Source organism: Agelaius tricolor, unplaced genomic scaffold (genome assembly GCF_023055355.1).
Source record: "Agelaius tricolor isolate 1412-34295 unplaced genomic scaffold, bAgeTri1.0.p SCAF_79, whole genome shotgun sequence".
Taxonomy (NCBI): domain Eukaryota; kingdom Metazoa; phylum Chordata; class Aves; order Passeriformes; family Icteridae; genus Agelaius; species Agelaius tricolor.
Genome location: NW_027269339.1, coordinates 645911 through 673574, shown reverse-complemented (window position 1 = coordinate 673574; position 27664 = coordinate 645911). Strand labels below are relative to the sequence as shown.

Here is a 27664-nt window from a genome sequence, read left to right as displayed (position 1 = left end):
GAGGAAATGACGTGGCTGGTTTGCAGTCAGCAAAGATCTCTGCATGCTGCCCAACCTCAGCAGCACTGTGATATTGCACAGCCTGGGCAGGGTGCCTGTATGCACAGCAGGAAGAGACCCCCCCCCCCCCACTCAACATTCACCAACACCATGCAGGTAAAGAAAGGGAAGCTAGCACACCTGTTGCTGTTGTGATCCATTATCAATGCCCACCTTTCCTCTGTAAGCACCCAAAAGCATTGAAAACAAATTACAGGTTTGGGCATCTTGTTTTAACAGGAAATACTAGTAACATGGGAGAAGGGTGGGAAAAGAAAACTGGAGGTAGGGATAAAGATGGTAGCACTGTACCATCAGCTGTGGGCAGGTTTACACAGTCTAAGGTAAACTCTAGATATATCAGAAGCAGCTGAAAGACTGACATGTTTCACAGTTTTATTCAAGCTAGGACAGACAAGAGGATTTCTGCACCACTGTTAGCCATCCAAGCAGCAAGGAGGACGTCCAAGGATGTCCATTAACTTTGTCATGTTTCAGACCTCAACAGGAATGACATGCAGGAAAGGAATACAGCAGTACCAGATGCACAGCTTGCTGACATAAAGAGCGGCCGCACTGTGGCTGGCTGCAGGAGTGCCAGGGGATTATAATTTAATTATAATTTATGTGATTATAATTTATGGTGAAGATTGCAATGTCAGATCCTCAGGTACCATGCAAGAGGCAGTGTCTCTCACCCAGCAAAGTAGTGTCATCACTGTATCTAGCAGACATGAAAGCCCCTGCAAGACTGTGAGAGAGGAGTGCAGGGAACTGTTCCTACCCATCTGCCCATCAGTAACAGCAAACTCACAGATTTCAACCTTGTTATTGATGACGTTAGTAACAAAAATATGAGAGTACATTTTGAGAGACAGATGGATTTTAAACTAGCACAGCAGGCACCTACCAGACTCTGTTCAATGAGGAGGCAAAACAGGACAGCATTTCCCACTTCCCGTAAATTCTGGAAGCAGACAGTCTTCAGTTCTGCATATTCAACAATGTCCTTCAACTGATGGTGAAAAAACTCCAAGATACCTGAAATCAGAAGAGAAGCGAAAAAAAAGTCTCAGAAGCCAGCACCAATCTAGTGATGACCACACAGGCACACTGTTACCTCAGGAAGGCAGACAAAAGATACTGGCCATGTGAATAAGAGTCATAGAGATCAGGATTAATTTCAATTTCTGCTTCAAAAGCCCTTTTCTAACCAATTTGTCTATTCAAAAGTTGCACAACTGTTTGAGAATACAAATAACAGAGGGTGCAGGTTTAGACTTCCCTCTCCACGTATCAGCACATGAGATTTTATCTCCAGACATGCAGCCTGGAGGAAACTGAAAGGAGCAGCATTTAAATGCATTAAAACTCAGAGATTATGAAGTGTTAAGCCAGTGCACTGACCTTTTTAACTGGATAAATCATGCAAAGTGGAGTGCCTAACTTTTCACTCCTGGAAAAGGCAGCCAGTATAAGAGGTAAGGAAAAATTACCCAGGAGCAGGAAGAGAGACAAGAGCTCTCATCTGCTTTAAGCCCTGTTTAAGCCACTGTTCCCCAATCTGGTGCACCACTGACACACTCAATTCACAGCTGCTATTCTCATGGATGACAGAGCCAGCAAGGAGCAGAGAGCTCAGATACAGGGAAGAAGGGTAGTGTCAGGCTATAACTCTGACAGTGCCACAGGGCTGGAGGTGATCTGTGACCTCTCGAAGCAAATACAGAGATCACAAGTCAAGTTCTGCAGGCAAGGGTACACCAGATCCTGCTGACAAGCACAACCAGAACACAGTTTCTGTCAAAGTTTTGCAAAGCTGTTAAAAACCAGCCAAAATTATGATTTTCAAATCCACATACTTTACATAAATATGTGTCTTTTCCATCAAACTTCTCCTGAGCAATGGTAATGCGTAACATGCTGGTGGACTTCCAGTCTTGCCCTCCAGCCCCAGAAAGAGAGAAGCCTTGGAAAGAGCCCCTTGGTTAGAGAGAAGCCTAGGCAACCACAGTCTCAGCAGCCTCTGCAGAGACCCAGTCTGGTCATCTTTCAGAGACTCAAGCCATGTGCAGGATGGGAGAGGAAGAGCAGCATGAACAGGTCAGACAGCTCTTCAGCTTTTTGCAAGTTAATTCTTAGCAGCATTTCTCCATCTTTCTGCACAAGCCTGTCCCTTCTAAAAAGCCACCAAAACACTTGACTGAGAAGAAAACGCATCATAAAAAAGCTTTCAAATTTCATACTGCACACAGCAATTAATTTCCACTACACTGAATCAAGCCAGATAAATCCCCACCCAACTACATCTAAAGCAATTGAGAGAAGACAAAGAAAGAGAACACAGATGCCCTTCAGCACCTTCCCATGAGTTCCTTTGACACAACTCATGAACACTTCTCATGCAGGAGATCATACTTGATTATCTACCCAGTGAGGCAATGGCTGAAGGGAGCACACAAACATGAAATCCAGCCTGCAGCGTATCTCTTCCAAGGAAATTCCTCAAATTCAGAGGAGTTAGAATGCATGAAATAGAAGCCTCTCTGAGTCCCTCAGAGAGAGAAAGGAATGCAGAGATTGAATTGGAACCTTTAGAGAAACTGAAATATATTAAGCCACACAGACATGAAGAACGCAAGTTTAAGTAAGTAGAAATATATCTTAAGTGCCTTAAGAAACTCTATTAGCTAGTAAAAAGCTCTAAAGCCTAGTTTAAAGTTCAGTAGTGCTACCTTTCACAAAATTAACTTGGCTCTAGACATAAAGAAAACATAGCAGAACACTGCTTGCATTTCTAGATAGAACAGACAGAATTATATGCGTAGGTTTTGTGTAAGAACTGACACTACTTCACATTAGACTCAAGCTTGGATAGGTGCAGGAAGAATGTTTTAGAATTGTGTTTTTAGCTGATTGGATGATTTATGAATGAAATCCCCCTGTACCGAGGTGGAAAAAAGGAAATTAAAAAAAAGGTGTGGGAGTTGCTGCTGTTTCTGCTCAGGACATTGGGACTCTATTCCAGAAAGCTTTTAGCATGGATTTTGATACTCTGAACTCTTCACTTTCGAGACTGATGTATTCCAGAAACAAACAACTTTACAGCAACCAACAACTGCTATTGTCTCTTTGAAGACCCAAGACCCACTAAAAACTTGACACAGAGGAACTTGAAAACATACAGTGAAGGAAAGCATTACGTAGGTAACCTACACACTTCTACAGAAAGCCTCATATCATTAAAATTAGTAACACAAAACACGTATAAACTGCATGATGAGGGGATGCACGGCTCTGTTACATCTCAAAGAACTGTTTGTCAATAGAAAACTGACAGTAAATGAGTGCTCCCACATGTATTCACTGGAGGTGAATTTCAGACCTAACTTTTGTACTTTAGTAACTTCAGAGAAAAACAGAACTGAAAAACTGATGGAGAAAGGTCAGATGTAGCAAGTGCTTGCTGAGCTTAATTTTTTCCAAGGTAACACATTTACAACTAGCTAAAAAGCAAACAATGCCAGCACATCACCAATTCCCACTTCCCCCCAATGCAGGGGCTGTGGAATGGAAAAGCTGTGGGAAAGGCTGTCAGTGCTCACTGAATACTGCAGGATACCAGCCAGTCATAATCCCCAGGTGTGTGAGGAGCACTGAACACTTGATGTTTGTCATTTAAACACACCTGCCCACCATGGCAGTGCTGAATACCAGGACTCCCATTTTAAAGGTCAGACTGAAAAGGCTGAAATTATTTCCCCCAAAAGTTTTTGATGCTAGGAAGAAAATGCAAAGTTAGGGAACTGAAATCAGCTTTATCACAAACCTTCAGTGTGTTTTAGTTACACACCCTAGTCTATTTTTAGTTTTTGTTGATGAAAGGATTTCCACATCTAGAAAGAAAGGTTTTCTAAGGATGAACTGCAAGAAATCAAATGCTTTCCTCTTTCCAACACTTTCTGCAAAGAAAAGTCTGATGTGTTATCCTGGACTTAAGTCTGTGCCATAGAGGAAATCGAACTAGAACATCTACCAATGTTTCTGATCTTATGATCTGTGCTACCTACAGAGATTGATGGTAAACCAACAGAAGGCCTGGAAGACTGCCTGAAACACCATGAGGAACTCCACAGGGTCACCATGGAGAGAAAGCACTATCTGAGCAAACAGGATATTGGTGACATGCGTGGCCTTGGACATGCTCTTCCCTTTAGCTTGTGTGGTGGGTGGGGAGCAGTGTGGTGAGAAACAGAAGCTGAGCAAAACAGCAAGGAAGATTCTGCTGCTGCAACATGAAACAACCATTGGTCATGACAGGGATCAAAAAGAATAGGGTTTTCAGACTCCATTAAATTCCCTACCCAGCCTGTGGATTTTCTGGGGAGTTTCAGGAAAAAAGGCTGACATCTGGAAAGATGAGAAATATTTTTTCTCAATATGAGCAGTGAAATCCTGAGAATAACCCATGTCACCTGAAGCAAATATAAAGGAGCAGGATGGGACAGAGAGAAACAGGAGTAGCACAGAGAACTGTGACCAGAAACAAGAGATTCATACTTAAAGTGTGACTGAAACCAAAATGAGACATTAAGTCCACCCAAAAGCAGCAGGACAGTAAAAGTCAAAGAGGCTTGAGGATCATACCATAAAAATTACCTACTGTCTTTTACAGTCACTCCAGATGACAGAGCTTGTGGAGGCCCTGGAGGGGCTTCTCCTAAGTTACACCCCATTGGCTCTTTCCCCTGTTCCTACGCCTGAACATAGGTGTTCCTGAGCCACTCCCTCCCTTTTCCCTGATTGGGCCTCACCTTGATACTGCCTGGAGACCAAGGTCAGCTGGGAGACCCCTGGGGGGGAGTGGGTGCTGGAGAGGAGAACACCTCACCGCGCGGCTGAATTAAACATCTATGGATATTATGCCAAAGCCTTTTTTGCTTCTTTACCCTGGACTTTACTAGCAGCAATTCAAGCTGCAACAAGAGCTCCTCTCAAAGTCTTTAACAAAGTTCCTTATTTCTTCACTCAAAGCCCCAATATCCATCTACAGATACATAAATATGCACACCCGCACGCATTCATGAACAAATTGTTGTATTATTTTGAAGATCTGACAGCCCGTACTTAGCATGCAGGTGTTCCAAATGCTGCCATCATTAGTGTACTTCTTCCCTTTAGATCAAGAGCTTGATTTACCAGCAAAACAGAAGAAAGTTTACAGAGCTACACAGGCGATTTCTGATGAAAAACCAATCTGCTCCCCAGTGGAGTCCTGTGGCAGAAATACATCATCATATTTTCATTAATGTTTGAGCAATGCCATTCCAAATTACACTTCTGTGCACATCACACAGAAGTGTATTTTTATGGAAGACTATGCATGCCTACTAAAGCCCTGGAAAAAGAACAAGTGTCTCAGGAAAATTAATTTCACTTAATTGCCTGCAACCTTCCTTCTTCCTCTAATTCTGTTTGTGGGTGGAATTCATAAGTTACTGAATTAGTTATATATACACACAGAACTTTGCAAGGTAAATTAATCAAGGTATTTTGCTCTCCAAAAAAGCAGTTTTAATTAAATCCCTCTATTCCTGCAGGTGGGAGACATTAGGTGTCATAATAATTGATTACATAATCCCAGTTTCTGATTTACACAGACCTCAATAGAAGCAAAGACTGTTGATATAGAATAGACCCAGTAAAGTACAGAAGATTAGTAAAGGATTAGGCTCCCTCTCTGCTTCCAAAATCCTATCTCAACAGCACTCAAACAGCAGATGCCAAGTTTCAGCTGTGCAGTCTGTACACTGATTAATTTAGGAAGTCAGAGCAAATCAACACATGCAACTCAAAGCTGGTTGGATTCCTTCACTTTGGTCACCTTTCATTTCTCAATTCACACCTGCAGACTGAAATCAAACATGTTCCAGAGCTTATAACAATTCTGGTACCTAAAAGATTAGGACAAAAATGAGCTATTAATTCTAGAACTGAATTTCTGACTACAAACAAACTGGACCTTGATTATAATTCTTGGTCTAGTTGTGTTTTGGGTTATTTTCTGCAAAGAACTGACTTGGCTACTACCAAATAAAATCTACTAATCTGCAATAGCAAAGCTGCTCCCAAGAAACTGGGTGCTATTAAACATAAAAAACCTTTAGTTTGTGTTCACTTTCATAGAGACCTTCAAATGCTGCATCCAAATACTTCTTTGGCTTACAAGAGACATCGTTAACTCTGCATATCAACAGAGCTACCATTCATTCCCTTCAATGGAAATATTCATCAGGTTTAAGCATATACATGTATCCAGGAATTATGACCATGGAGCCTGTGCACTGTGTTTATTTTGCTAGAAAGAATTATTCCATTTTTCTGCATATCCAATGAATTCTTAATGTCCTCTTAAAATCATCAAGGTGATCTGGGTTTCCCCTAAATTCTTTCAAACTGTCTGTGATGCCTTCCCAAATCCTTCTCCACTGGACAGGTTTCAGGAAGACCTATGAATGCATTTCCTTCATCTAATGTGGACTTCATTGTGCCCTCACCTGAATTATTCTCCTGCTTATCTGAGTTTGATCAAAAACCTGGCATTACAGGTAGAATTACAAATCCTTCTGCTATTCCCCAAGTGATGCCTCCCTCACAGCCTCCAGCCACTGCTGCCCTTCCCCATGCTTCCCAGCCCAGGCTTGCTCCAGTTCCTATAAGACTTTGATCTGAAATATTCCAGAAAAAGAAGGGGTGGAAGACTCTTTTTTGCCAGACTGCTGTGCAGAAACAGCTCCCAGAGTGTTGCCAGCAGCACAATTAGCTCAGGGGGGGATGGGAACACAGCAGCCCATGGCACAGGGCTTTGGAGGGATTCCTAAAACTGCCATGCCAACTTGTGGGACTTCAAGAGGTCATGGCCTGGGATAACAAGTGCTTTGTCCTGCACCAGCTTTGAGTGTTCTGTTTCTTTGGTTTGATTTTGTTATGTTGTTTTTTTTTTAAAGAAGAAACATGGAAATATTACACTTAGGACAAAAGACACAATTTGGTTCCTTTCTCATGAAGTTTATATCTTGCTAAGGTCATTCGTCTTTTAAAAAGTTTATTTTGGAGGAGTGGTATACCAGTGACAAAAGCCTCATCTCACAGCAGAGCTGACAAACTACTTTTCTTCATGACATTCAATGACACTTCAGAGTGGCAGGATACTCATTCATTAAAAGCAGAAGTGACAGGTTCAAATACTCAAAAAACAGCAGAAGAAAATGTTACCTCCAAGATGAAATTTCAAGCTTAAATTCTTACAAGGCAAATATTCCTTTAAGAGCTTTAGCAACTTTAAAAGGTCCCTTTAAAAATCCTTATGCCTAATGTATTTTTAGACAAATATTTTTATGACTACAAGATGAACAAGTTCCCCACTGCTTTAGACTGTTCCTATGGAAACAAACCCATTGGCAAAGAGGAGTCCTGAACAACTCCGATGCCACTGTCTGTACCCTGCTCCTTTTAGCAGCAATAAATCACCATTTAGAAATCCACAAGTCTAGAAGGGTGAAGGGGCCAAGGAATTGCAATCAGCAGAGTCCAAACAAAAATATCCAATTGAAAAGTCTGAAGTGCATGAAAGAGCTAGAGGCTTACTTACTGAGTGTGCTTAAATCACTTTGCACATGGAGAATGAACTCAGGAAATGAATTCTGAATTAATAAATGCATGTTACATCAAGGTAGATGAGAATCTGTATACTTCATCTAAAGACTGGAATCACAATTTTGGTCTGTATATGTAGGTTGTGCCAGTTATAAAGATGTTATAAAATGATTTGTTATGAAAGAACAGAAGCAGAGCACAGACATACCCCACCTTACTACTACAACAACTTCTGAGGAAGCTTTTGGAGGCAGAGGAGGGAACAGACAACAGTTGGTGTGTTGGCTTGCATCTTCTGTGACAAAACACATAAACAAGGTGTGGCAAAGACTGCTGAAGAGGAGAATTTAGCACAGAAATGAGAGGACAGTGACTCAAAGGAAGCATACTCTGAGCCTGCCCTTCTACAGCCTGGCAGCTCTTCTCCTGATGAAGGGTAAAATCTACAGCACATCCTCATCACAGGGAACATTTTCCTTTCTTAGCCAGTCTGTTCCAAGGGCAGCCAGCTCCATGATGGGGACGTGTCAGAGATCACAGGGCAGTCTTTCCCTGGTGTGAGAGAGCCAGGGAGGATATTCCACAAGCTCTTCTGTCTGGCGACTACAAAAGGGAAGGGAGAGATGGCGTGACAGTGCTATAAAGGCTGTCTCTGCATTTCTTGGAAGTCTCTCCAGGGGGTCATTATGTGTCCTCTGCTAGAAATAGTTCAGAACGGGAAAACAACATGTGTTAAGACAAAACCTGACAGTAAAGGAGCAGAGAATCAGGTGGGGTTTTGAGATCCAATCCAATTCTAAAACTAAGTATGATGTTCCATTGTAAAACCAAGAGTTGCTTTGATCTCTTGGTACAGCAGGCATCTAAACAAATGGCATTTCTTTTGGAAGAGTAAATATGAGGTCAAAGTAGTTTGTTACCATTGCACCAGTAAAGTTCTGCCTTTCCTATAGGATGGATTGTCTTTCAACTTTAAGAGAAAGGTTTATCCTAAAATCCCTAGGCATCTCCTGCCAAATATTTAGCCCTTACAGGTGAGGATTTCTGGCAAGCTTCCTCATGTCACGTGTAGCATCACAGATCCTGGTGATGCATTATCTATATTTGAGAATACCTACTGCTTTTGTGGTCAGACCTTGATGAATGGCTAAAAGCCTCAGAGAGATTATTTTTATACTCCTAACTACCATGATTCATCCATCTCTGTGCTCCAGGGAGAAAAACAGGAAGGAAACACTTAGTAAGACCTCAATTTCATTTAACATTGGTAATGAACGTCAAGCAAGCTGTGGGAAGCAGAAAAAACCCAACCTCATTCCAGTTGGAGTGGCATTTAATAAAACTAAGTGACTCTGGAAAAATAAACTCAGGAGGTGGGTGGCACATGGAAGGACTAATTTGTGTTAATTAGAAGTTGTGAAGGAGGAATATTTTGAAGGAGAAAGCAGATTCAGAATTTCAGTGAACAATGTGATAAATACTAATTAGCCAATTATTTCTCCATAGTGGCAAGCAGCTTTCAATGCCATTTCTTCTTCTGCAACTGTCACACCTCCTGTTGAGAGGCTAAGATGCACCCCACACAAGCCTCAGACATAACTATTCTTTTGGCAGGACCAGTTTACCTCCCAGCAGTATCACTCCTTTTATCCTGCATTTGGTGAGGGCAAAGGAAAAGGGAAAAGAGGCTGTTCCAGAGAACTGGGTTACCTAAATTAGACATTTAAACAGAAAAAATGTGAGAGGCTAACTTGCTGAGGCAAAAGCTCAACACACTTATTAGAAAGACAAGAAACAGCAACTATTGTGGACATCCCAGCTCAAGATCAATTATGTCATAAGGCTGTCTCTATACAGATTGTCATCCTTTTGCCCTACTTACAGAAGTCTTAAAACTTCATTAAGTACTTTCAGAAAGCATAGCATTCAATGATTGTTTTGATGGAAAAAAAAAAAAGAAATAAAAAAGTAAAGCTAGGCTAAAATCTGATTATTAGGAGAAAAAGGAGGGAGGGAAAGACACATATAAAGATTCAGAAGATAGTGGTTGGTATCATCTTATTAAGGCTGCTAAGGTAACATCAAACACAAACTAACCTGGAGAACCATACTCATGTCTTGGTAACCTACAGATCTTAGGCATCACTTCCATTAGGGTCTTGACATACTGAAGAATGGTCCCTTGTAACTAAGAGAAAACAGATGTATGTAAACATGTCAGTGCTGTTGAACTACAAAACTTTACAACAAACTGCATTCAAATTATACATGACCTGAAGCAGCTCTAAAAATCTTGCATTTAATTCTGCCAGTCAGCATATTTAAAAAGGCAACTTTTTCAAATTTAAAGAGTTCACATGGCATTAGCCATCTTTGCTACAAGAAGAGTGGCACAACAGCTAAGGCCAGGAGGGTAAAAAAGGAAAACATATTTTTCTCTTATGGACTCTTTACTGTCTAACTAACTTTCAGGTTTTTGGTTAAAAAGCTGCATCTGAATGCTGTAAAAAACATTCAAAAAGCATCTGAATGTGTTCAAAAGCAACATGAAAAAAGCCCTTATGATTAGGAATGGTGGCAACAGCCCAGACTGGTTCTTCTGGCAATACCAGCTGAGACAGTCCCAGCCTGCAGTCAGCCTGTCTTCCAACCACTAGACACCTCTCCCTTATCTGTCCCCCTACATCTGAGCATCTGCATCAGGCATTGGCAGGACACCCTCCCCAGGCCTTTTAACCTTCTTTATAAGTGACCAAGTGTTCAATGCCACCTTTAATGAATTGAGACAGTTTACCACTAAGTTATAAAAGCACCCCTCTCATAAAACACAGCAAACTAATACTTGACACTCAAACCCTGAAAAATATGAGTGTCTTCCTCTTTCCCTGAAGATTAAATTACAGCATCTTTTCAAGCAGGATTCAGCCTTTCTAGAACATCAGAAATGTACTTAGAACATTGTGGGAATTACTGTAAACAAACTGCCAAATGTGTCAAGTGCCTGAAGTACGATTATGAATACCACAGCTTTCCCTGGTACAGTTGTATTATTTTGGCAGCATGCTCCTACAAACAACAGGGAGGAAAATATAATTTCTTTGGCTTAAATTAACTGCAACGCACTGTGGCTGTATATGTAGATTCTAATAGTATAGCAAACAGCCAGCACCTCAACCTCCTCCCAGTTACAAAGATACCCAGGATACCCAGGCTGTGTGGATAATGTCTTCAAAGCTGGCCTGAACAGCACTGCTAATCAAGCACAGAGGTTAAACTCCTGTTGTTAATGAGTCATCAATCAGTGATGTCATTAATGAGAGCCCTGAAGTTAGGTGCCAGGCAGAAAGCACACTACAGCTGTTCTCAAAAAATATCAAGAAAGTGAATGTACAGTATGGTCTTTAAGTTGTAATCAACTAATTTAAAATACTCATATTTTTTCAGAGCCTACCTAGGCCCTAACAGCTCAGGTCACCACAAATTGCATGAATCTCCATTGAAGAATCCAAAGTTTTCAAAACACTCCTGAGGGCACCAAGGCACTTATTTCTATTGCTCACACAAGACATTGAGCACTGTCAAGCACAGCTTATATCAAATTTTAATGGAAGTTATTTTAATTATTTTTATCCAGGGTCTCAATTTCACTTTGTTTTTCCTGAGACATTTCCTCTAAGAAACCATTTGAACTAGCAGAAAAATAAGGACAAGTAGCATACCAGGCTCTTGACAACTTTCAGCAACTCCTCCATCACCACAGCAATGCCCTGATATCCAAGAAGTCTACAGATGACTTTAAAGTGGGGGGGACCAACAAAATTCCTGTAGTTGCTGTAAATGCTGGAATATGCCAAATTCAATGCCTAAAATAAGAAAACAGAGATGATTAATGAAAATTTTGTCTGCCTGTATCTCAATAATAATGTAATTTAAATGTCATTTCAAAGCACATTAAAACTGAAATAAAACCTTTGTATCTCACTGTCTCTGAAAGAGGTTTAAATACACAATTTCTCTTTTGGCAGTTTCTCTTAAGGCAGGAACTTAAATCTATCAGCAAGACAAATTAGTGAGCACTTTGTTTTCAAGCAGACATCTTCTATTTACCATTTATTAAGCCACAAACACTTTCTCTTTTTTACCTTTCTATTTACACAAGCATAAAGGGGTATAAGTAGCCAATGCCATGTCCAGATCCCTGAATTTAAAGCACAACTTCTATTCCTCTATCTTCTATTTTATGTGAAAAACATCTTGAAAGAAATTACTTCAATTTTCTGTTCATAAGTGCTGTTTTAAGTCTCTGAGTAGTCAACTACAAAAAAAAAAAAAAGCCTTCTGCAGCTACTGCTCTCTGCAACTAATTAACAAGGATCTTTCTCTTTCAAACCCCTGCACTGTACACAAGATCAAAGCAAATCTAAGTCTGGGATGCAACCTCACAGAAATTCTTCAACACTTGTATAAATAGGACCAGGTGCTTTGCCATAGTCATGTTTACTTCCATGAAAGTGAACACAGCTGTACAGACTGATGTGATGTGAGGATTTAGGAACTGGTTGCTGAAGCTGCAGATTAGAGATGGTTGACTAACTTAGCATTCTCCATTTCTACAAGTGGGTTGTTCTCCTAATACCCTGAAATTTAATTTTAGCAGGAATCTTGGCCACCTTTCATACAGAAGGGACTGTTGTGTTTCCCCCAGTTTTTTGAATTTTCATTCTCTCTAAAACACACATGGAAAACAGCATACTGTTAAACTTTCAACTTGACACACAGCTGTAACAGAATATTGTCCAGGAAGAACATTCCCTTCAATCCAGATCCTGCCCTAACTACCCATGCAAGTCAACACTAGATACTGTAACCACATGGCATTAAGCTAGTTGGAATTCAATTTAGAAACTCTACCAAGCTCTGGAAGGATTTTATTCTCATAAAAGGACTCAAAAATCATCTTTTGACGCAATCAGAATAGAATATGCACATTTTTATTTATGTTATATGTCTCTATATAAACACCAGTTTCCAGCTGAGGTCTTAGAAACTTAAAAATTCTAAATGCAAACTAAAATAGACACTTGAATAACTATTTGAATCCTAGTACATAACACAGTCCTGCTGTTACATCAGAGCTGGCTTAAAGGCCAAACTCCAAATGTGTCCCAGCAGGGCACAGCCTAAAGCTGTATCCCTCCAGTACAACCTGTGCATTTCCATAGCTCTCTGCAGACAAAAATGAGGTCTGGGACAAAGACAGCACAGAGAAGTGGTAAAACCTTAAGAACATATGTGCAGATGAATGTCCTGATAAACTAAGGATTCATACAACCGCCCTTAAAATATGAGATTTCATTTTTTGGTTTTGATGTTTCCAATTAGGTAAGTCTCCTACAACAAACATGTCAGAACTATCTATTTCAGCTACAGCACAAGGAGAATTTTATTTTAGTGGGTTAAAGCCTTTTACTGCCATGAGGTTAAAGGGAGAGAACCTCTCTCCACACAGCAGTAATTTGTCATAGAAAAGCAAGCCCTAAAAACACGATTTTTGTATTTAAAAAACTTGCCAATATATAACAATAAGAAGCCAGCCAATCTAAAAATATATCTCTCATGTAAACCTCATGGGGAAGTACCTAAAATTTACAGTCCACCTGTAAACATTGCATTAGTGGATCTTTCTAAACTGTAACAAGGAATTTAGGAAAAAACATTACACACCAACTCCACTTCTCCCCCCCCCCCCCCCACAGTGAGACACAAAAGCATAAAATCCTTAGGGAAGAAGCCACTAACTAGAGGGGGGGGTGGAGGTGGAAAGGGAGGGAAGGGAATTTGCTGTTCATTATTTTTTAAGCTATACTTGCTCCCTCCCCTACTTAAATTAAAAAAAAAAAGGAGAGAGTTGTTAGTTGCTGATGTCATCAAAGTGCTAACATTAATCACTCACAGCATCACTGGTCCACACACAAGAGTATATAACAGGGATGCTCAGGCTGCATACTGCCAAGGGGAGGCAAACAAGAGAGGGGGGAAAAGACATTATTTTCTTCTCCTGCGAGGTCTTTAAAAAGCAAAGCAACAGCACCTTTAGACAAGATGTGCTCTTGCAGGAATTTAAGTGGAAGAGACAAAGAAACCATGCTACCAGCAGCATCAGAGAAAAAAACTGAAATCACCAAGCAATGAGAATTCAGTCCAGAGAATCTGAGGAGAAGAAAAAGCAAACTGGCAAACAGAGATCAGTTAGGAAATAATTCATGTAGAAAGGGATACAAAAAAAGTGGTGTTTGTAACATTTTCACAGCAGCATCGCCGTAAAGAAATTCTGTTCTGGAATTTCCATCAGGGAGCGACGGTAAGTACTGACTTTATGATCCATAAAACATCAGATGGCTTCTCCAAATATTTACATGTCAGTAATTCTGTGTTTTCTAATAACTGATGGTTTGTAACAATAGAAATGTATTATTGTTATTTAATTACAGTTCATTCTACTGACAAAATGCTAAGAGGATTAAACTGTTGAAACTATTTTTCCTAGGCTGTGTTAAAAAGTGTTCTAAAAAACCACTAGATTATAATAGACATAGATTATGATTTTAAGTAATAGGGAGCTACCGGTTAAAGAGAAGGTAACTGATCTCACTAATGCACCCTATTTTAATATCTGCAGTAGCTGGGTAGATGCCAAAATGTGTCTGTTTGTTAAGTTTATCTGATAGCAAACTCAGTTCCTTTATCTTGTTGCTGTATTAAAAAGGGAGCCTTTACCACAGAATTAGAAGAGCAGCATCTCCCCAGATCAGTCGTATCCATGGTTTTATATTGTCATGAAAATAAACATACATATTTTTCTTCCCACTTCTCAGGAAGTAGAATCCAAAACCCTTGAGCAATTTTCATAAATAAACAGGCATAGAATTCTTACTATTAATGTAGTGCCACTATCTAAATCCCATTTAAAAATATCCTATAAAATATACATTTTCCCAGTCTCCTATCTACTATAAAATACTAGCATTACAGAATAATTTCAGAATATGTTATGAGCAAATTTCACAATCTTTCTTCCTCAGGAGAACTATCAATAATTAATTGTTACTTAGCCAGGAAATGTAACATTTTACACTTGATCTTAAAAAAAAAATTAAATTTTCACAACAAAGTCATAAACAATGAAATACAGTGTTACTGTCATAGGCATTTACAGTCACAAAAAAGTGAGAAACTTTCAAAGTGGAAGAAAGCTTCCACGAGTGCCACTGGAAGCTGACAGTCAAACTAAGGGATCAGATTAAATTGCTGAGGTAAGCTCTTTTTCAAAAGTTACCCTCACAACAGTAAAAGCATAAAACCCAAGCCAAACAAATGAAAATACCCACTGGTTGTTATTATACATTCTTTAACAGATGTGTTTAGAGAAATTGCAGAAAAGAGATGTTTTCCTTTCACTATTTACAGTGGTTACACATACTGAGAATCTCAAAATACTGTCAGATTTTCTAATTTGAATTGAGGACGAGGAGGAGTATAAATTCAGGGCAGGCAGACTATGGGATTACATAAAATGACTTAAACAGCAAAGAGCATTACTAATTTTTAAAAATCCCCACTATTTATCCAAAAGGTAGGCTATAGTGAAAGCTGTATTTCACTAAGCTTGACAAAGCTTTTCCAAGAGGCTGACTAGCATCAAGACTCACTATTGTGACACTGATATCACCAATGTACCGTGCTCACAGCCACTGCCGCAGTGTGGCTGCAGTGCTTACAGATGTGCAACTTAGCAGCAAAACACAGAGAGTATCACAGAGTCACACAACAGACTGGCTTGGAAGGGACCTGAAAGGTCACCTAGTTCCAACAACCCTGCCACAGGCAGGGACACCTTCCACAGCTCCTCTGGGCAACACATTCCAGTGCCTCACTGCCCTCACAGCAAAGAATTTCTTTGTAATATCTGATTTAAATATACCCTCTTTAAGCTTAAAGCCACTCCTCCTCTTCCTTTCAATATCTGCCTGCATAAAAAGTCCCTCTCCAGCTGTATTGCTGTATCTAGATACCAGAAGGTGCTGTAAAATCTCCCTGGAGCCTTCTCTTCTCCAGGCTGAACAGCACCAGTTCTCTCAGCCTGTCTTCATAGGGAAGGTGTTCCTATGTGAACTTTTGAATAAGAAACTAACATAAGATATTGGAGACAAAATAATACAAAATATGTAGTCAGGTTTCCACATACTCTTTTGTTCTTCAACTAATTGTGACTAGCAAAAATAAAGACTTGTGAATGGTAGAGGCAATTATTCCTCAATATCCACTCCTGCCAATCCCTCTTGCCACTTAACATAAAATGCAAGATACACAGACTAGAGAAAATAACAACTGCTGCATTTTTGTACAATCACCTGGGAAAAAAAAGTGAAAGGAAGTGATTCCCCAATTGTAAACTCTGAAAAAATTCACCATCTCTCAAGATACAACCGGTCACTTGTACAGGCAGCAGCTCTGGTTGAACTTCTCTAAGTTTATCTTTACACTTTCACTTGGAAGAGAAATATACATTTTAAAACACCCCAGACTTTATGAACTTTCATTCCCATTTTTACACTGCAGTGCCAAAGATGAGAGCATACTTTCCTAACAAACTCCATTCCTACATTACAGAGCACTATGATTAAGATCCAAACGACATCCTCAGTGCTGCAGCTTCTCTAAAGAACATCTTCCCTTTCCACAGGGAGATCAGCATCAAGAGAGGAAAAAAACCTCCCAGAAATCATCCTGATGGGAATAACCATCCAAAACATCACAGGAAACACAGCAATGGTAATTTGGCCAAAAATGGCCAGTTGTGTTGACAGCTTTTACAGCATCATGTACCACCCTAACTGGAACAGCATGCTGTCCAGCTACTCCAGAAAGAGCTTCCAGAGGGAAGAGAGGGTGCCCACCACTCGCTCCTCCTTTGTTGTTGAAAACCTGACTCCTCTCACGACGTACATCATGTGTGTGACCTGCCAGTCCGCAAACCCCTCCAGCGACCAGTGCAGAGTTTTCAACACGCTGGAACGGGACCCAGCATCGGCGAACAGCACCAAGAAAGAGCTGGCACTGGGCATCTGGCTCACCAGCAGCGTGCTGCTCCTCATCATCGCCGCCGTGCTGCTCTACGGCTGCCTGCACCTCCTCTGCCGCAGGAGACACCAGCGCCTGCAAGAGCGGGGCGGGAGCTCCAAGCGGGAGCCCGAGGAGCCGTGGACCAAAAGCACGGCACACACCTCAGATGAGATCAGCAGGCAGAGCCAGCACACACAGGACGCTGAGGAAAAGCATCCAGGTGGCATCCAGCTGGCCACAATCATAGAGAATCCCTCAGTGTGCAATGAGCCCATCGTGACCTCTTCTAAAAGTCAGGAGCGAGTCCCAGTAACAGGACAGTGCTCTGCTATAAATTAGAAAGGTTTTTGCCACATAAGGTACCCCAGCTACTTCAAACACATCAGATGCACTGTTGGTGCTCAGAACAGGGAGCTCTAACTGCTCACTGCAGCACTTCTGGCTGTACCTCTGATTTCACACCCCTTTCCAACACCTTGTATGCAAAGGTTCATGTGCCCAAGAAGTAAGCACTTCACCTACCCTCCATTATTTAAAAATGAAGCATGTAGCAAGTAATTGGTCTGCATTTCAAGGGGATTTTTCATTGCTTTTCTTTAGCCTAAAACAGCAAACAAATATAAAAAGTAGCCAAAAGTAACCAAAATAATTTTTGTTAACTAGCATGAATAAAACTGAGTAGGAGTTTTCAGATGGCAACCCAGACTGTTAAACTATAGGCAACTGGAACATACACACAGAGTGCAGTGGTTTGCCAGTGTGAGTTTTACCCTGACAATCCCAGCTGCTTCCCAAAACACACACTACAAGCAGTACTATACTCAGACAATACACTTCACTGCCCATGGTGTTGTCCATCACCCTCATCTGCACTGAGGTCTGTCTCAGAATGTAAGAAAGATAAAGTCACCAGGATTTTAAGTGTTATCCTCCCATTTGTCTTATTTCCCTTCAGTCTAAATACATGCAAGATAGAGACTTAGTAAGGACACATCTAATTAAGGAAATATCCTGGGTTATTGCATTTTGCACTCTTCTGCTCCCACCACAAGGTACCTTCTGCTCCGTGGGCCAGAGACTCCCTGCAGAGGAAATGGAATCCAGAGATGCAGCTCCTGGCCCTTCCTTTGCTCTTTCCCTTTCAGTTTTAATGATAACATGCGTTAATCAGCTGCGAATTTCTTTCCAATTGCACAGTACATACTGTGTAAAGAAGTGGGGCAAAATAGCAAAAACATGCCAAAATGCATTTTATTTTTTTAACAAGAAAACCTGCTGATCATCTCTCTCTGCCTTGAGCTTCATGGCAAAGTGCCAAGGTCCTTCGGACAGAATTCTGTTCACCCTCACAATGTGACAAGTGTTGTCTGATTTACATGTAGAAGTCACCCTGTTTTAAACCTCTTAAGTGCATTTGTGTTCCATAAAAACATAATAAACCTTAGTATTGCTGTATATTATGCCTAAAAAAGACAAAGGTGCACTGTGAGTGCAGGCAGTTAATTGCTCTTGGTACGAATGTACGTGTGAAGTCAGCTCTCTCTGACACAGCTTGGTTGCACCAGTGAAGGCTGGAGAGCTGCTGGCTGGGCAGCTGCCATCCCCCTCCACCCTGGAAGCTAAGGGGGGATACAAGTTTGGCAAGAGAGCTCCCCATGAATATTTCACAGCAGGTAGCGGATCTTTTCAGCTACTCTATTTTGACAACAATTCCCATGACTTGTGAAATGCATCGACTCTGAGTGCTAAGGAGAAGCTGGCATAAGTGTGATGAATCTTTCTTTACTTTTTTTTTTTTTTTTTTTGAGAAGGATAAGCATGACACACAGAGCACTTGCTGAACGGGGGCGAGTATGACTTTCAGAAAACACTTCAAAAGGCGTTTTTATTGTGTGAACTTAGCAATAACGTGTTCTCCACCTGCTGCAGAGCACTTCCTCCAGCTGACACGTTTTCCTTTGTCTTGCACGTCAGTCTCAAATAAACTGTGAGAATAACAGCTCACTGCTGTTTCAAATGACAACGTTACATTAAATAGGCACTGAAAAACCCTCATCAGAACATGAAGCCAACACAACAGGTTTAGTGCCATCAAGGGGTGCCTGGGTGGCGAGGACAGAGAAAATGCTTTAAAATTATCTTGTAATCAAATTAACAGTAGCACTTCTCTGATTAGGTTTTCATCAAGAAAAGATTATTTTAATATTAATGGGATGAGGCCAAGAGACACACAATCTCTGCCAACATCTTGGGCTCTTGGAAACCTGTTTACTTCTCTGCATGTCCATTTCTTTGTGTGGGTTTTAAGGCAGTCCAATACATATACAGACACACATTTATGTTATATACACATGTACATGCCATACTGAGAACAAGGAGCAGTTCTGCTTAAAGCAGGTTTGAGGCAATTCACCTACTGCATTTTGTTATTTATACACAAACACACACAACCAAAAGACATGCCTATATCCAACTGAGAAAGCAAAGAGCTACCATGGTAGCTGCTTCCCAAGGGATTTACCTTCTCTAAATATAAAACCATTCCACCCACCGAGTTTACTGTGCACTACTAAGATAAACATTTATATCATCTCACAAGCAATGGACCATCTCGTACCTGCTGCAAATGAGCAATTCATGCAGAGTGTCATCTGTTTTCTGCTCTAGTTCTGAAAAACTCATGTCATCACATGCTCACAGAGCTGCATGATTCTTTGTTTCTTGCTGAGAAAGTTTTATTACAGATTAATTCAGGTTTATTCAGGCAATTCTGTATTAGATTTGGTAATTCTCCACTCAACAGTCATCCAATAAGGGGCAAACATTATAAGTGATTACCAAACTGATAGCAGGTTCCAACAGTGCAAACTGACTTTAATTTGTGCACCAGCAGTAGATAAAAATCCTTATATTCACAGTGAGAAGTACCTTTCAAACACATATTTTTCACAAAATAAATGAGTTAGCATCTACAAAGGGCTGGAGACATAAAAACATGACAATATTTGGAAAATATTGTATAAGACAAAAAGAAAGCCCTTCAGTTGTGGTCTACACAACCTCTATAAAACCAAGTATTTCATGGAAAATTAGTCCCCAGAAAAAGTACTTTCTTTTATATATATTATAAAGTATTTCATGCATTCACCCAATGTTGCCATATTCCAACCTGCTAACATTAATATCATTAATCCTACACATACTTTAACTGAGTAAAGGGATTTCAGTGACCATGCTCAACCAAACATTTAAAATAATCCAGCTCATTTAAAAGGCTAACAAGCTTTTGTAGGCTGACTCCTTCCCACCTGACAGCTCTGCTTCCACATCAACCAGAAGAAGGAAGTTGTATCAGTGGGTTTTTGTTTTGCTAATTACATGAAGATATCACTCAGAAAACTTGAGTTGCTAAAGAGAATGTTATTACAACTCTCTATGCTAAGTATCAAGACACATTACTACAGACCAGATGCTTTGATCCATTTAGAAATATCTGAGAATATGTGAATACTTTGAGATACAAACAAAAAATTTCTTTAGTTACTGCTGTAGGAGTGAAGCCTCTATAATGTAAGAATTCCTATCTGTTACTGACTATATAAAGTGGAAATGTTAACTGGCAATATAAAGTGGAAATGTTAAAAATTCCATTCAGATATCCTCAATTTCAAAATACATTCAATTCAAGAATAAAAATATGCTCTTGTTAAAATTTAAAACTATAGAGAGTCATGAGTACTTTCTAATATAGGCCTATGCAGTTATGAAATTTGCCCCAAAAATGCAAGTAAGACCCCCCCCCCCCCCCGGCTTGATTGTTGCTGCTCATATAGAAAAATAATCAAGAATTCTGAAAATGTATAGCTCTCAGTGTGAAGATTACTAAACTCATTTTAATAATGTAACCTGACTAATAAAAAAAAGTGTTCCCCAGTTAATCTGTCACTCACCCCACTGTATCATCACTTAGATAAATTAGGTTAGCAATCTCTATGAAATTCAGGTTTTTGCTCTATGCTGCATCTGGTCAGTTACTAAAATAGTAAGGAACACAATAACTCTAATGTAAGAAAATTCCACTTTCCTATAATTTACTGTTCCTTTTTGGAGAACAATTACATAAAACATTATTTACAGGAGCAGGCAGTCAGCTGATACATTCCACATTAAAACATGTGAATCTTTTTCTACCTCCTTTAGATTTTACAAATGTAGCAGATATTTTAGCACTGAAATTTGTAACTCCTGAGATATCTCAAAACCTATATTACTGGGTTGAAATTGCACCATACAACTATGATATGATGTGCAGAAAATAAAAGTAAGACAAGGACTAATTATGTTCATGCTTAAGTAGGAGGTAGACATTGAGAGTAACCCATAACACTCACAGCACACTTGCATAAATTAGATGCATAATTAAGTAAATATTTTTAATAATTTTTAATAATAATAAATTTTAAGCTTTTTTATTGTCCATCCTCTAATTTAATCCTTATATTTTCATTCATTTTTTCCATACTTCAGCTTGCCACCCTGATAGTCAAGAAAACATTGTAAAACTTAGAGTGACACCTTGTCATATAGTCCCAAATGATTTGCTGAAGATAGCACTGCTGGTTTTTACTGCTGTTTGAAGTAGATCAATATTTCTGACTAGATATTAAAAATGTAAATATATGTTAATGCACTATGTCTTTAACTGTCATTAAGACACAAGAAATAATTCTGAAGAATAAGAAAATAAATCTACAGTGATTAGGGAGAACAAATCTCTCACCCATGAGCATAGCATTGGTCCTGTGAGTGCAGGCTAACTTTCCTCACTTGGGTAGAGAACAACAGCCCACAGCTGTTCTCTTGTGTCAAGCACTCTTCCAAGCTGTCACCCACACAAACTCCTTTCCAACCTCAGCATTGGGGATTGCCCCAGGGACAAAGTATGTGACTGCACGTCCTGTACCCTTCTATTGAAAACTTGCACAAACCTTCCCAGCCCACCTAACTGCAAAGCAGGAAATATGATGGTAATACAGAAAATGAGATGACCAAGACACCAAGTTCATTACAATGAGTTTGCAGTTCTAGGGTTGTAGAGCACAAAGAAATATTACATTTTAAAAAAATAATTGAAATAGTTAGGTATCTGATAGTTTAAGATGATCAGAATCTATATTCCTCTTAAGTCAGATAACATCTGAAGCAGTTTTTCTATCTATTCCCTTTTCTTCTGTCATCACAAGGGAGGGCTGCACCCAAGATGGGCTCTTGTTCTCACTTCACCAGATGAGTAATCAATGAGTAATTAATCTTTACTTTGAGTCTGCTCTGCCACTGTTAGCAACTGAACAATGCAAGGTGGTTGAGAGAAGGATTTATTTTTAGCTTTGTCAGATAAGACTACACATCAGACTAACCAATTGCACTTTGGCTGAAACATATGATGAGCTTCAAGCAAAGTCTTAAAAAAGGGGTATGTTCAATTTAAAATACACACAAAACGTATTTCAGTCCATTTCTAATAACTTTCACATACCATAGTTTCTATAATTAAAAAGATACCTTTAAACATTAGCAAACCATAAAAATAAAGGGAATCAAATCCAACCTTTGATCCATAGAGATACTGTGGCTGTGCATTAGGCTGCTTATCACGCTGAAACTCCTGAGAAAATGGCAACACAGTCCGAACAAATCTATAAAAAAAAATAAAACCAAGAATTCATTATTCATACTTAGGTGTGCACCTAATGCGCCCTATCCTGTAGAAGACTGCTTTTGTCTGCAAATACAATCAAAGCCAGAACAGCAGCCTTTCAGCCCTAGTAGAAACTGGGGAAGCACACAGCCTGAATTGCCCAAAAGCACAGACACAAATCATACTGCAGTTCAACAATTACTGCTCTTCCCACGGTGTGCAGGATCCCAAAATATTCCTCACCACTAGCCCAGGCCAGCAAACAGGGAAGTAACTAATCAAGTAGCAATAGCCTCTCACAGGGAATAATGTGCTTGCAAAATTAAGTCCTTGAGAAAGAAGTATGCCTTCATGAGGAACATGGCATTTCTGTTTAATGTTTCCAAGCTTTTTCCTCCAAAATTCGTATCAGGAGAAATATGTTAGATGTTACCTTTAAAAAAAGCATGAGAAAGGGTATAATCCTTGCAGCAAAATCAATGTTTTGAAAATTTGATCGTAGCTCAGTGTGAGCAGGTACCAATACAAATCATGCTTAGCTTTAACTTTGTATATGGTTAAGAGGACAGCAAGAGAACTACAAAGATAGGGAGCACTGCCAAAGACAGGATCAGCCATCCCACCCACAACTGAGGGCACCAGAGCCTGAAGGACAATTCCCAGTCCTCCTGGGAACAAGCAGCACAAATCTTCCCCCTTGATGTTCCCTGTTGACTGTGTAATGCACATTTGGCAGCACTGCAGTTTTGGGGCAGGAAGAAGTTAATCAATATCCATACAATTCTGATTCTGCTTAACTTCACTAAACAGAGGAAAATTATTGGGGATGTGTGTTTACAAGCTGGGTGGCTACTTTATTTTTTACCTTGATTAAAAAGTATTTCTTGATAAATGGTGCAAAGCTGAATATGCACAGCAAAGAGGGAAAATAGCTATTTAAGAAGTGCACATCAAATGGTTGTATAATATCAGGCTGGTCTGATACTATATCAGAGAAATGTATCTAAGAAAATGTTTCAGGAAGGAAAACTTGCCTTACACTATAATATCATAAGATACGATTATATCTTGATCTTTTTTGTTTAAAGTATTTACATTTCATCAGCACACAAAATTAATTATTCATTATTAATTCTTCCTAGAAAGAACAGAGACATTATATTTTTCATATATCCATCTTCTAGCTAAAAACATGAGCAGCCATGATAACCAAAAACTGTTTCACTGAGACCAACATAAATTGCACCATGTTGCTTACAATAACTTCCACTGTGTTTTATTTCTGAATCATTCTTGTGAGAATCTATAACTTCAGCACAATATTTTCTGCATTTTTAACCTTCTCAAAAACAGGTACAGCTACTTGTTCATACATAGTTTAGCCACTCTTCCTAAAAATACTTGTACTTGCTGTAGTCCAGAAAGTTTTCATTTAGAGCTTTTGAGGAAAAATACATTATTTATATACATTATTTTTGATACTATATATATTCCCTCAGCTTACAAGTTTCTTCCCTTCTCTCTCACTTACATAGAAACTGAAAACTCTCCTTTGAGAGAGATTACTTGAATCTGTACTCTGCAGATACTTCATTAATGAGTTTACCAGAGATGATGCAAACATTTGATGGAATTCAAAGTAATCTGCAACATATGACAGTGCCAGAGATTACTCTAGTCCCCCTTTTTTTCTCCAAAATCTCACTCCTGTTTAATCTGACATCAGTTTTCAAGCCCTAAGAGAATCTCTTATCTCAAATGATACCATGTCATTTGAGACAAGACTGGGTTTCAGTGTGCAGACATATGTGGCAAGAGCAGATTTTTTACCACTAAATTAAAACACTCACAAGGAAAGGAGTGTTTTGACATATAAGTGGGTGCATCCCATGACTCTGGAAGCTGTAACTATAATTCTTAGACTCATCAAAAATTATTGTGTGTATATGTATCAATTACAGTGTAATTAGTGTCTGGGAGCAAACCAGTCACTGCAAGTAAGTGCTCAAGTAACTCTTGTGTGCTTCCCAGTGCTCCTCTGCATGCTTGGGGGTTTTCTCCATCTCTAATGCTTCAGAGTAGTAGAAAATAGTCTTAAAGTTTTCTTAAAGACTTGAAGCAAACACACTTGCTTATATTTTCTTGAGTGAAAGAGGCCAAGAGAGGAAGAAAAAGAGTAAGGAAATAGGGGCAAAGGAAAACAATCACTTGTTAAGTTATGGAGAGGCAACATCTAAGATTGAAGCTACAGCAGCCTAAAGAGTGCATTATCCTAGAAGGTATGTGACTAATCCCAACACATCATTCAGGTAAGTATTAGAAATTTCTTCCCTAAAAACTAAGGGCTATATGAAAACCTTACAGTTCAGCATCATCTACTGTTCTTCCAAGTTTTTCAATGTCCATATGTGTGTGTGTGTGTTCTTTCTTTCTGACATTCTGCTGGTTGTTTTCCTCCTGCTCCTCCTCCAAGAAAGAGGAATATCTCTTTGAAGGACTGAAGCTCTTTGAATATCAAAGCTGAAGCTAAACAAACTTTTACTTTCCCCTGGATACTGGTAGGATACAGGTTTCAACATACTCCAAGATTATCAGTTTCATTTTTAATCAGTGTTGATGATCTCATAGCAATTTATCCATTTTAATCAGTGCAGGTTGTAAGCAAAGTAGATTAAGCAGATGAAAAGCCTTCTGGCTTACCAAAGCTTTGCAAGTGAATTGCTAGAGGACAACATGAGCCCCCAAAGTAAGTATTTTAGGGATCAAATAATTTAATATTAATTTTTCTGTGATACCTACCAGGAAGGAGTTCACAGTGAGCACTTCACAAACTAATCTAAATGATTCTGTGATTTTACTAGAATCTATTTAAGGAGATAACTGAAAGAGACTGCTTTGGTCAATGAGCCTGCTGCATTGCAGGCGCCGGGGCTGACAAACCTCACTCACAAACTTTCTGAGTTTCATCTTAGAAGCAATAAGATATGACAGTCTTCCCTCCCTGCTCCTACAGAGAGTGTTCCTCTGCACCTCCCTGTCTAATTGAACACTTCTTGCTTCCAGCATTCTCAAATTAGTTTGTCCTGTCTAGCAGAACAAACGGTAGCCCTACACCCCCTCTCAGTGAACACTAGATCTGACTCACCCTTCTTAAACCTGGATGCCAAGATGGAGAGAACAGAGGAAAGAGCAAGGAAAATACTGCATGAGAGAGTAACAGATCTGCCAATCCATTGCTGTCACTTTTCCTTTTGGCAGAAGGACTTTGGTTGGTTGCTTGTCTTTTTAAGAGGGAAAAGGTAGTTGACTACAGTCACCCCTATGAGTGAGTCTACATGAGTCTATATCCCTGTACCATTTGGCTCTTGGTAGCAGAAACTAGATGGTTTTCACTGCTACTTTTCAGGTTTGCTCCAGCACTATGTGCAAGGGCTGAAAATTTTTCTGAACAGTGACTGTCAGAGTGTATGCAACACAAGAAGACACAGCTGTTCTCTCATGAAAGCCAGTCTCAAAAGCAGTATGAGAGAGAGAGAGCTCGCAAAAGGAAGCGGGAGAGGCTGTCAGGAAGAGAGAAAAATAAAAAGCTGGTCTTTTTGTTCCTTCTGTGACAAATCTGTACCCTTGGAAGAAACATGTCATACTGCATTTGGAAGAGTGCTATACACATGAATTTATACCAGAGAACACAGATTTGGGTTATGTGTTAAAGGAGATGGAGCTACAATTTTGACTACTGTCTCCAGAAGCTTGTATCGTTTGTGTCAAGAAAGCACAGAAAATCTTCAATTCAAATAAATGTAAGACTGTCTCACACTTGCTTCTCTGTTAGTCCTTAATACAAAACAAGCTGTCAAGGAAGGAAAAGATCAGCTTAGAAACAGTAAAGAAAATAAGGCAGAAAAAGGGACACTACAGACAGTGGAAAAGGAACTAAGACTGAGTATTTGAGTCATTTGAATCTAGATAACCTAACTTCACAAGGAAAAAGTTCATATGCAGGCCTAAGCATGACAAATATTCCTGGTGTGGAAAGACTTGGCTTGTAAAGACACGCAACTGAGGGCAAACAGAGAGAGGGCTCTTGAAAAACAATCCCAGGCAGCACAGAAAGGACAACAAGTGGGAAACATCTGTTTATGGCCACTTTCAGTAAAAGAACTGGTGGACAATAGCTTGAGAGCATCTAAAAGAGATGCAGCACAAGCTTCACTGCAGACTCCTCACTGGAGCACACAATGAATGCCTAAGCCTCATACAGTTTTATAAAAGGGACAGGACAAAAAATTTTGGAAAAATGAATACTCCTGTAAAGGGCCACAACTGCACTAACATCCCCTCATTTTTGTTTTACAGAAACATCTAATCATTGCTAGAGGCTGGCATGTTTCCTGGGAGAAATCACCTCAAGCCTCCCTTGTTTTCAAATTCAGCTCCTTTATGGCTGCTGACAGCATCAGGACACTGGACTAGAGACAGCTTTGACCTCACCTGCAGCTCATATGCTTGTGCACTATCCAAAGGTTTGCTTTCTTTCTTTCTTTCTTTCATGATGGTCAAAAGGTGGATAAAAAAATACCCTTGTATTTCACTGCTAAGGCCAATCTGCAAAGATCCTCTCACTCATCTCTCCATTCCTTCTCCAGAAACTGCTGTCCCTGAGTCTATGCAGCTGGCCAGCATTAATGGCAACTCCAATTATTAAATTGCTAAATCTGTTAATAGCAGTCTCACTGTCTAATCTCAGTACATTATCAGATACAAAAAAAATGTCCAAAGTCCCAAATAATTAAACATGCAATGTGTTCCAGCACTTCTGCATGAAGAGCTTTAGCTTTTGAACTAAACCTGCAGGGTTTCTACATAGTTGAACTCTTCTACAGATATATGAAATTATGGCGTTCAAGCATTCTTGGGAAAAGAGCTTCAAAAGGTACTGGAAACAAGTTAATCTGACCAAAACACTAACTTTAAAAGAAGAACTCTTATACCAAGCTGTCATATTAAAAGAAGAGCAGCCACAGGTATGACCCATTTTCTGGGAACTCTGCCTCCAGTCCCTCACACCACCAAGTAACCTCTCTGCTTTTCCTCACGATTATATCTCTTTCTTCCAGCCTTTATTTGCTACTTTTCTTCCCTTGTTTA

The 27664-nt window shown here is 39.7% G+C and overlaps 2 protein-coding genes across 8 annotated transcripts in view; one reads left to right on the top strand and one right to left on the bottom strand.

Annotated features, from left to right (window-relative positions):
* CYFIP1 (cytoplasmic FMR1 interacting protein 1) overlaps window positions 1-27664 on the bottom strand; it is a 76327-nt gene that overhangs the window by 6507 nt on the left and 42156 nt on the right. For all 5 annotated transcript variants that reach the window (XM_071418253.1, XM_071418252.1, XM_071418254.1 and 2 more), the window contains 4 exons: window positions 22427-22514; window positions 11415-11558; window positions 9793-9883; window positions 950-1080 (listed from right to left, as the gene is read on the bottom strand). In XM_071418253.1, the coding sequence (XP_071274354.1) occupies window positions 950-1080; window positions 9793-9883; window positions 11415-11558; window positions 22427-22514 (454 nt within the window). The remainder of the gene's footprint in view (window positions 1-949; window positions 1081-9792; window positions 9884-11414; window positions 11559-22426; window positions 22515-27664) is intronic.
* Window positions 13480-20537, top strand: LOC139585480 (fibronectin type III domain-containing protein 9-like). 3 transcript variants are annotated; one of them, XM_071418259.1, is made up of 2 exons: window positions 13480-14056; window positions 16439-20537. In XM_071418259.1, the coding sequence occupies exon 2, from the start codon at window positions 16486-16488 to the stop codon at window positions 17155-17157; it is 672 nt and encodes a 223-aa protein (XP_071274360.1). In that variant the 5' UTR covers window positions 13480-14056; window positions 16439-16485; the 3' UTR covers window positions 17158-20537. The 3 variants fall into 3 exon arrangements, with proteins under 3 accessions (XP_071274360.1, XP_071274358.1, XP_071274359.1); XM_071418257.1 differs by having other exon boundaries at window positions 16366-20537; XM_071418258.1 differs by having other exon boundaries at window positions 16315-20537.